Source organism: Monodon monoceros, unplaced genomic scaffold, assembly GCF_005190385.1.
Source record: "Monodon monoceros isolate NGI ecotype Baffin Bay Population unplaced genomic scaffold, NGI_Narwhal_1 Super_Scaffold_12, whole genome shotgun sequence".
NCBI lineage: Eukaryota > Metazoa > Chordata > Mammalia > Artiodactyla > Monodontidae > Monodon > Monodon monoceros.
In genome coordinates, this window is record NW_021703768.1 from 117,123,354 (window position 1) to 117,134,050 (window position 10,697).

At 49.5% G+C, this 10,697-nt stretch overlaps 1 protein-coding gene across 2 annotated transcripts; it reads left to right on the forward strand.

Moving 5' to 3' along the window:
- Window positions 1–1,129: 1,129 nt before the first annotated feature.
- On the forward strand, window positions 1,130–9,252 carry PURA (purine rich element binding protein A). Of its 2 annotated transcripts, none has more exons than XM_029216946.1 (2): window positions 1,130–1,229; window positions 7,863–9,252. In XM_029216946.1, the coding sequence occupies exon 2, from the start codon at window positions 8,007–8,009 to the stop codon at window positions 8,976–8,978; it is 972 nt and encodes a 323-aa protein (XP_029072779.1). In that variant the 5' UTR covers window positions 1,130–1,229; window positions 7,863–8,006; the 3' UTR covers window positions 8,979–9,252. The 2 variants fall into 2 exon arrangements, with proteins under 2 accessions (XP_029072779.1, XP_029072780.1); XM_029216947.1 differs by lacking the exon at window positions 1,130–1,229 and adding an exon at window positions 1,722–2,031.
- Window positions 9,253–10,697: the final 1,445 nt, after the last annotated feature.

The window sequence follows — 10,697 nt, forward strand, 5'->3', positions numbered from 1 at the left end:
ACTGTAGTTTTAAAGATATTTATATAGTAGTGCTGCCACCTAAAGATGAGGCGAATAAAGAAGCAATTCAAAGGAAATGACCCATCATTCTTAAGGCTGTCTCAAAATTTTTCTCATTTCTAACTAGGGATTAATAAACATTTTGCTGTTTTGTTAATATGGAAGTTTGTTTCACAATACATTATTGCTGAGCTGTAATTTTCTATGGCAGAAATTTTCAAATTCAAACTTTTTAGAGTAATCTGTGATTTGGGGTCTCCAGGAAACTCCCCAAATTTGTTTCCCTCAGACATTAGGCACTGCCTACAATACACAAGTGTGGGGTTGGGGGAGGGGGGAATCAAAAGATACCCGGAAGTAAACTATTGAGGAATCTCTGGTTTAGTGGATAAAGCAGGTAATAATAGACCTATGGTGTTTCCCTTTATCGGTGACAGACTGCTTGCAACTCTCAACAACTGACATATTTTTCTAACTCAATTTTCTCGTCCATAAAATGGGGTTAATTTCACCTCTCTCCTACTTGCCTCTAAGGCTTAGCTAGGTAAGCTTCTTGGAAGGTCCTATAATAAGTGAGTTGACAAGTCTACTATTAAAACATAAAAAAAAGAAGTCTACTATTGCCTAATAAAAGAATATCTCACAGTGTATTGCAAAGTTACCTCAAAATAAAATATACTCAGTTAAATAAGGTAAAACATTGATAAGTTTTCTTAAATCACAGATTGACTTCTCTGAGAGCTATTTAAATAATGATAAAGATGGAAGGCTGTTTTTTGCTTATTTTGAAGCCGATATTTTTAACTGATCCATCTTCTATGTATGCAGTGTTGCAGGATGGAGATGTGACAGCATACAAAATGAGGGAAAAAGTTAACGTGTACCAAAAATCTTGTCAAACCTGGTCAAAGATTTCAAGAAAACTCTTAAAGGACATTTTATAGTTCTGCATTTCGCCCTAGCATAGTAATTTATGAAAATTAACTCGTCCCTTTTACTCTCTCCCTCTCGGCCCAAGGACACATAAATAATATTTATCAGGGTTTTGTCCTTAGTCACAGTCCCTCAAAGGGGCCCAGTTTCACCTACACTGCGTGGGAGGCTGGGCAGCAACCCCACGCTTCCTGTCAAGGATTCCTGGGGCTACAGCCTGAACGTAGTCTAGCCCGTTTCTTCTTTATGCTAATTCTGCCCTCCTAGCCCCTCTCGGCGGGCGTCTGAAGGCAAAGGTGAGACCCTCCCGGGAGATGAAAGGCCTATCGCCTCCTAAGAGACGCGGGCGGAACGGGGGCGCGGGACAGGGTGACAGGGTGGTAGCGACACTGACAACGACGCTGAGGGCCCTAAGTTGGAGCTGACGCAGGCCCTACAGGGTTCCCTCCCCGCCTGAGCCTGGCTTCCGCCCTCAGAGCCCAACAAGGGAGAAGTCCTCCCGGGGGCGCTACCGGCGGTGAGTGGAGGAAGGGTGGGCAAAGAGGCCGCAGGCAGCCCCCTCCTCAGACGCGCCTCAAGGCCTGGGCCGTGGGCTGTTGACGCGCCAACGGCGGGGAGGGCGCGCGCACGCGCGAAATGGGGGGCGGAGGGAGCGCGCTCGGCTGCCGCCGCCGCTGCAACTGAAACGGAGGAACGCGAGGGCGGAGGGCGCGAGCCACGGGAGGAGTGTGGGGGGGAGATGGTGGGTAGCGGGGAGCGCGCGCTGACGTCGCCCGGAGTCACGCACGGAGCGCCGGGTTACGCGCCGACGTCTGGCTGCCACGACTTGCCGTCTGCGGCGGCGGCGGCAGCGAGCGGATCCCGCAGGGGAAGGAGGAGGAGGGAGAGCCGAGGGGGCTGTGAGTGAGCGGGAGAAGCAGGGTGTGAGCCGGACTTGCCAGCGGGAGGGAGAACGAGTGAGAGCCGAGCCAGCCATCCGAGCCGCCTCCTCCTCCTCCCCTCGGCGTCCCGCCCCCGCCTGCCAGCCCGCCCTTCTCCCTCCTCAGCCGGCAGAGCCCGAGTGAGGCGCAGCTCGGCTCGCGCCGCTGTCCAGGACAGGTGTGCGCGCGCGCGCCCTCCTCCCCTCCCCCTTTCCTCGCGCCCGCCTAGCGCCTGCCTCGCGCGCGCCCTCCCTCCCTCCAGCCCGCGCCCTCCCTCACCTGCGGCAGGACAGCGCCCGCCCGCCCGCCCGGGTAAGCCCCTCGCGACCTTCTCTGCTGCCACTGCCACAGCTTGAGGTGCCGCCCACCTTGTCCCCTCTAATTGCTCTCTTATGCCCCAGGAATAATTACTGTAGCATTGTAGACATCCCCGCACCCTTCCTCCGGGGACCCTGGTAGTGCAGCAACGCGCCCCCCTCCCTCCGGAGCGCACGAACGAACGAACTCCTTCCCACCTCCAAAAAAGAAGAAAATCACACGCCCCTTTAAAAAAAAAAAAGCAATCCTACCTCCTCTGGCGCTGGAGACCACCAGTGGTGCCGTTTGCTTAGCAATGCCTGAGCCCCATTCCCCCTGACCACCTTTGCCTGGGGCCTGGGACAGTTCGCCAAACCTGGCCGACACTCCCTGCACAGCAACCCTGGCAGGAGAGGAGAGGAAGGAGGCTTCTAGGCTCCACTACCAACCCCTCCTTTCCTCTGTTCAACCCCCGCCCCACCCCCGCAATGCATACACCCTCCCAGTGTGCGTTGTAAAAATAAAAAAGAATACACTGGTGCTGACAGCGCAGACGAAGCCAGGCCCAAAGATGGGTGGCCCGAACAAGGCATTTTTGCTGCCCCACAGAGCTAGGTCAGCTCCACAGTCTCCTCTGCCTTTGTCCGAGGGCAAAACGGACGGATGTGAAGTTAGAGGGTCTCCCCTTTGAGCGACGGTAGACCCCGGCAGCGGCTATGTCTATAGGGGAAGGGACCCCAACAAATATATTTGTCTTGAGCCTGATCTTGGGTAGAGAAAGGCCCAAGAGTCCGGCTGGGAAAACTTTCTTTGGTTCGTTGCTGTCTACCCCTGAATAAATGCTACTTTAATTTCCGTTGTCTCTGCGGGACCCTCTTGAGGCTTCTAATTCGTTCTTATATGGGCCCCTTTACGTTTCTGTCGGGCCAGGCGCTTTTGGACAGCTTTTTGCAGCGGTGTCTCTGCTGGTGTCCCGTGTCCTTGGAAGGAAGCCCCAGTGCTTTATAATAGGCTGAATTTGGTTTGACATCTTTTGGTAGATTGTCAGAGGAGAAAAGGAATTTTTTGATTACTTCAAGACCCTCACTGTTCCCCGCCCAAACTGACGTTTTCGAATTGCGGCTTTGAAAATTGGAGTGTTGACTAGAGTGTGGAGAGAGTTGCTGATTTCATTCCTTTGGGTACTAGTAAAACCATTTAAGAATCAGCCGAAAGAGAGGGAGCTGTTGACATTTGCATCGGTTCTGTTTGGACCTTTTGGGTACATAAAATGTCGGGTTCTCTGAATCTTTTATCGAATTTAGAATGTGTGCTACATTTATTTAATTCTTCTGCAAATGCTTAAAATAACATTTGGGGAAATGTGAGGATTCTATCACATGGATTGTTCTCTTCAGATTTTAAATGTTTAATTCATATCTTTAACCCTAAACATTGAAATAGCATTGGAGAGGCATAATTTTAAAGATTAGATGAGCTATAGAAAGGGAATAGACTTTTAAAAAATGGTCGGTGAAATATTATTAGTCGTTGTTGTTAAATGTTAAGATTTACTTGAGAGTTTCCCTTAATTTTCCTGGTAGCTAGCCATGAGAAGAAATGGGTAATTCCTCCACTTTGAACAGTTACAGTACAACATTCCAGTTAGTTTTAATGATTTGGGTATTGAAGATAATTGTCTGGTTTAAGACAGGCATTTAACCTAAGTAGCACTTGAAAACACAAGTTCTAATGTTTTTGCTTCTCTTTTATTTGGGAAATCTGTGATTCTGTGAAATATTAATGAGCGTATTGTTTCTGTTGGGAACTCCGTAATCAAAAGGGTTTATTACCCAGAGGTAGATCCCCTCTCTCCAAGTTTATTTTGTAAATGTGTATGTTAATTTTTACTTTTAGATTTAGATCATTTCAGACCGTATTTCAGGCTGAGGAAAATGAGGTTTTTTCCTTCTTGTTCAGCCTAGTATCTGTTTCTTTGTGAACAGTTTTTTGTTGGTAAGATTTTGTTAAAGATGTAGAGATAGAGGGATTAAAAATAAAGCAATCTCTATTCTCGAAATGTGTGTGTAGTGTTAATAAGAGAGCACACTAAATCTAGAGACGTTTATTAGGTTTTAAAAATATAAGCAAACTTTGAGGAGGAAGGAAATATTTTTTGATAGTTCTTTCATTAACACAGATATTTTGTGCATATTAATATATTTCGTTTTCCCTTTGTTTTTCCTACATTGTATTGCAATTATAATTTTAATTTTACAACTATTTGGTTTAAAATGACAATGCAAACATCTAGACACTAGAACTGGCTTTTCATTTACCAACTTAGCATATTGTTTTGGTAATTAACAAATAGCTAGGTGTGTTTTTAAATCCACAACTTTGCTAATGGATTTTCAATGTTAGGATGCAAATTTAACTTTGAAGTTCTGTTTAAGGTTAAACTCTTTGTTTTAAGACTTTTCTCTCAGACTGCCTTTTAAGGGTACTATATTCTGTAGCCTACGGAAAGCCGCCTTTCACCACCCCCTCCATTCTGACCAAAAGCCCACACTTACAGGCTTATCCTGAAATAAACTGTCTTGTTTGAGTAGTGAAAATGTGTTAAATATCCTATTTATCATTGTATTATTTTGGGAAAGGCATTATTAACCTTGTTTGCTTTTAGATACATTTATAAAGTAGGCAAGAAGCTAATAGATAAAGGCAAAATTTTATACATATATAATAAAAAACATGAAATAAGTAAGAACATATTTATGTGGAGAGATCCAGGTCTCAGTTGTTTACTGATTTGAGCTTAAAATTCCCAGTTTATGCGTGCAAATGATATTTAACTTGTGTTTTGTCTAGAAACTTCATCAATTGCCTCTGCGCTGGGGAACTAAGAACTCAGTTCCTGGTGACAGTCACTTTTTCAGAAAATCAGGGCATTCCCAAACTCAAACCAATTCAGAGCCCCTGGACATAAACGTTTGGGACAGAGGGCAAGAAATTTAGACTCCAAAGTTGGTTCAAGAAGGCGGGCAGTTTCGAGCCCTACTTTTTTGTCCTGGGGGAAGCGATCATTAGCATGGAAGAGTGACAGGGACCGGCAGGCGCGTGCCCCCTTATCGCAGCCCCACTGGCCTTGCTGCTTTGAGTTCTCCTGAGGGGTCAAGGGCTTGGTTCAGCGCGAAGTAAACCCTTGAGGAAGAATAGCGGCTCTTCTAGAGCGGTCTTAACCAGGTCGTAGTAGTCTCAGCTTACAGGTGGAAGCGTAATGCCCCGCCCAGTTCTGAGCGGAGACCCTGCCACTCAGCCTTTGAGACCCTGTTTGGGGCCGGGGTCTATCCAGGGTCCTGATCGCTACCGTGCAAACCTAGAGGAGCCGCCGCTTCTTACACATGTATTTCTGTGTGGTGGGAAGTGCACCAACAGTTCCTATATCTCCTTCCCGACAGACTTGGGGACAGGGGAGGGAGTGCAGAAAAATCAGCACTGAAAGGGTACTACGCAGTGCTAGAGGATGACCCTAAACTAAGGGGAAGTTCTTTATGGGGCCCAAAATCTGGATTTCTATCTCTCACAGTGGGCCTCCTCTTCAGGGAGCCATTTCAGGAACAGCTGGACAGGTGGGGTGGTTCTGAGGCTGGTTCACAGGACTATCTCAGTTTTCTTCTTGGGAGCCAGGGTGCTCTGCCCTGTTTCTTCCTCTTTAGCGGGAGGTAGCGAACGTCAGCCCAGAGCTGAAGTAGCTAATGCTGGGTTGAATGGGGCCCTTGCTAAGAGAAAAAGGTAGCTGTGAATACTTAGCAGGCAGGTTTGCCCAGGAGATGAAGGGATATATCAGGGGGCTTTAAGGTCTCAAGCATTGACAAAGCTTATGCCCTGGGCTGGTCTGGGTTTCTTTATCATTAGTCCTCTCTTTACCCCTCTCTTTTCCAGGAAGCTTGGGCAGCCAGGTACTCAGATGTCTTGGGAGCTAAGAGTGAGGGAGGCAAGTCTCCTTACTTTTGGGGGCAGGGGTTGGGGGATGTTAAATGGGAATGGAGCCTACAGATGAGATAGGTATATGCTTCTCAGGATGGAGGCAACAATCCATGCTTGAGAAAGCCAGGAATAGGGCTGTGAGGTCTGTATCACCTAAGCCCCTTGCAGAAGGTGATGGGGAGCATGTAGGGGCATAGGCAGGAGGTGCCCTGGAGACAGGCCTTAGCTTTCCCACAGCTGCTAGGACTGCAGACTGCAGTGAGGGAGTAGGAGCATTTGCTATCTATCTGGAAGAAGGAAAATAGGCCCTAGTTTATGCCTCAGATCTAGGAAGAGAGAAATCTTTTATTTCTGAGCCCCTTCCTGAGACCAGAGAAGACCCCCTTTAGCTTTCACTGGCTTAGCTGTCATTGGTAATGGTCGGTAACCTAGCTGTCTGCCTAAAAACCAGCGATCATTTAATGTTTTACTTTTTGAGAGATGGGGGCTCTCCTTGACACTTAGGAGTTTCTGGGAGGAGGAGTAAAAGGGGCGAGCGAACCTGCGTTAATGAATCCCGTAAGGAACTGCGTTTCCCAGGAAATTCCTGACATTTTTAGCTCGTGAATTTCCTAAAGCCTGCTTGGTTTTCTCTTCCATCTGGGTCCTTCCAGAGAGGAAGAGTGGGCTAGGGGCTGAAGGCTCGGCAGGGCCTGGTTTATCCGCAGAGCTGGCCGGCAACCCAGGCTGGGCTCAGCCCTGAACAGGGTGCCCCCCTTCCCCAAATCTCAGAAGGAGGAGGGGGAGGCAGGCGGGCAGTCGTTGTCCCAAAGGGGGCTGGTTGAAGGTTTTGGGGTGAGTGTGGGGTTTCTTTTTGATTGTTGCTTGGGGAGTAGGGCAGAGCCAACGGGAAAAGGCACTGCGGGCACCCCGGCCCTGGTGCGGCTGCCGTCCTCTGCTCGGCTCCCCCCTGCCGGTGAGTGCGCCCGCCCGCCCGCCCGCCCGACTGTGCGGGGCTGCGGTTGGGGGGAGGGGGGAGCGGGATCATCTGAGGCCAGAGCCGCTGCCGTGCGCGGGGAGGGGAGCGGCGGGAGCGAGGGGAGGGATAGGGCTAGGTGTCTGGTGCTCCGCGCCACTGCTGCCGGCGCCCCGTCCTCATCCCTGGCAGCCCCTTCTGCAGCTAAGGTTTACTGCTGCACCACCTCTCCTCTTCCTTGCCCGCCTCTGCGGCCAGGGCTCTGCGGTAGGAGACAGTCCAGTCAAGTGACGGGTGGGCCGATCTGGGTCTGGATGGGCCCGCTGGGGAGGGGGTGGCCGTGACTCGGTGTCCCCTCTCTGCAGCGGGCTCAACTGCGCTGCGCGGGCCCCTCCCCCCACATCTTCTTTGGGGTCACTGGAAAGCAGAGCTCAGGCCCACTCCCTGTGCTTAGTATGGCAGTCCCCTTCTCACGCCAGTCCCCCAACTCCCCGGGCCGAGGCCGCTCAGGGTCTGGGCAACAGCGACAGCCACAGTGGTGGCGGCAGTGGCGGCAGCAGCTGCGACGCGGCGCGTTCTAGTCCCCCCCCCACCCCAACCAGGGGTGCGGGGTGAGGGCCGGTGGGTGGGCGCCGCCTGGCGGGCGGGCGGATGGGGGACTGGCAACGGGGAGGGGGTGCGGGTCACGTGCTGGCGGTCGGGTGGGCGCGTACAGTAGGGCGCCCGGCTACTGTACTGGGGAGTCAGTGCCCTGTTACCGGGTCTCGTCTGTCTCGTCTCTCCCGCAGATCTCGCGAGAGTGGCTGACTGGCTGTGGGGGTTGCGGCGGCAGCAGGCGGAGCCGGGGAGGGAAAGCAGCGGCGGCTGAGGCGACTGAGGCGGCGGCGGGCGGAGCGGCAGGCGGCGGCAGCGCGGCGGCGGAGCGCAGCATCATGGCGGACCGAGACAGCGGCAGCGAGCAGGGTGGTGCGGCGCTGGGCTCGGGCGGCTCCCTGGGGCACCCGGGCTCGGGCTCGGGCTCCGGCGGGGGCGGTGGTGGCGGCGGGGGCGGCGGCGGCGGCAGTGGCGGCGGCGGCGGCGGGGCCCCGGGGGGGCTGCAGCACGAGACGCAGGAGCTGGCCTCCAAGCGGGTGGACATCCAGAACAAGCGCTTCTACCTGGACGTGAAGCAGAACGCCAAGGGCCGCTTCCTGAAGATTGCTGAGGTGGGCGCGGGCGGCAACAAGAGCCGCCTCACTCTCTCCATGTCAGTGGCCGTGGAGTTCCGCGACTACCTGGGCGACTTCATCGAGCACTACGCGCAGCTGGGCCCCAGCCAGCCGCCCGACCTGGCCCAGGCGCAGGACGAGCCGCGCCGGGCGCTCAAGAGCGAGTTCCTGGTGCGCGAGAACCGCAAGTACTACATGGATCTCAAGGAGAACCAGCGCGGCCGCTTCCTGCGCATCCGCCAGACGGTCAACCGGGGGCCCGGCCTGGGCTCCACGCAGGGCCAGACCATTGCACTGCCCGCACAGGGGCTCATCGAGTTCCGCGACGCTCTGGCCAAGCTCATCGACGACTACGGAGTGGAGGAGGAGCCGGCCGAGCTGCCCGAGGGCACCTCCTTGACTGTGGACAACAAGCGCTTCTTCTTCGATGTGGGCTCCAACAAGTACGGCGTGTTTATGCGAGTGAGCGAGGTGAAGCCCACCTACCGCAACTCCATTACCGTGCCCTACAAGGTGTGGGCCAAGTTCGGACACACCTTCTGCAAGTACTCGGAGGAGATGAAGAAGATTCAAGAGAAGCAGAGGGAGAAGCGAGCTGCCTGTGAGCAGCTCCACCAGCAGCAGCAGCAGCAGCAGGAGGAGACCGCCGCTGCCACCCTGCTACTGCAGGGTGAGGAAGAAGGGGAAGAAGATTGATCAAACTGAATGGAACCCCCCCCCACATGCATACACACACACACACACACACACACACAGCGCCACACACAGAGAAAATATACTGTAAAGAAAGAGAGAAAATAAAAAGTTAAAAAGTTAAAAAAAAAAAAAAAAGAACTGTTAACTCCAAGGGAGCACCACCCACAGAACCTCCACCAACTGACAGTTTCTCTTCTTGACTTGCCACCCATCGCTGGATGTTGTCCACTTTATCCACCATATAAAACAGTAAGCAGCTGCTAAAAACAAAAAACAAAAAAAAATACAAAAAGTAATAACATTATATGAACTGTGTTTCCTACTTGATTAAAAAATATAAAGAACTGAGTGTTTATTTCCCTAATTAACCAAGAACTTTTGTACACGTTTAAGCTATTATTATTAAAAGTGTTTGCAAAATGGTCAAGATTATAATATTGCTGAATTCTATAAAAGTCCTTTTCATGTTGAGCTAACATTTGACTTTAGCACAAAAAAGAGATATTTTAGAACACGTAAAATAATATTTTTAGTTTTTTCTCATTTTGTTACCAAATTTCAAACCTTACATGGAGGTTATTATAGTATATTTGACACCCTATATACCTGTGATTAGAGATGTGTATATATATGAGGGCTAGGCATGCTGTGTGTCTGAGCTTTGTCTAAATGTTATGCAGAAGTTTGTAGAGTTAAAGGTACGTAGGTTAATTCATGCAAGGTAAACAATAAGTGCTCTCTTTTATACAATATGCATTGCATCTGGACCTTAAACATTTAAAAATGGTCAGTGAAACTTCTGTGAACATGAAGAAATTATTAAAAAAGGCATTTAAATGAAATTTGCTAAGTTGTGATTTTTACGGTTGGAACCAAAGTTATTCAAGTAGTAAAAGAAAAAAGAGAAAGAAAGAAAAGGAAATCTCCCATAATATTTTTCTGCATCTGTTTGCTTTGACTGAGTAGGCGTTTTGTCATTATTGTGTATATGAGATGTACTTGTATCGTTCATAATATATTTTTTTTATTATGTGTAGAAAGATTTTAAAAACTTAACTAACGTGCAGCAATTTCCAGTGAACCTGTACTTGGACATCAGGTAGTGAGTCTATTTGTGGTCACTAGCACTGTCTCCTAAACTTATAAGAGGTCTGAAGCTATCCTTTGATTTTTGCCAGTGCTATTAACTTATGTAGACCCGTTAAAAAGCAGAGCAACACAATTATAGTTATCCTACTGAGCCATGGATTCTGAGCTTCATTTTAAAAGTGAAAGCCAAGTTGGTGTATGTAAAGGATTTCCATGTAGCTGTGGTGCTAGTTATTACTGGCTACATTATATGCTAAGTGTATTTGTGTTCCCCAAGTGTACAAGCCTTCTATCAAAAGTATGTTCTATAACTCATATATTCAAGGTGTAGGGTATGAAAATGCAAAGCTTAGGAGAGCACTTTACTAAGCTGGTGTCCTCCCAACTGAAATTGTTTGTAACGATAGTCTTTTACAGGTTTTCATTTAAAGATGTTCGTGTGCTTTTAATTGACAACTAACTTCTTGCTGCTGTATAGTAAAATATTAATATATTTTTATCATTAAACTGCTGCATGACTATCATCTTTGAGTGAAGAGAAAATGTTATAAAAAAAGATGCCTTAAACAGTACATTTTGGTTTGGAATTCTGTAGAAAGTATTTTGGTTTAAAAAAAAATGGATCTTGTC

Coding starts and splice junctions, on each gene's coding strand:
- PURA (XM_029216946.1), top strand. CDS start 8,007: ATGGCGGACCGAGACAGCGGCAGCGAGCAGGGTGGTGCGGCGCTGGGC.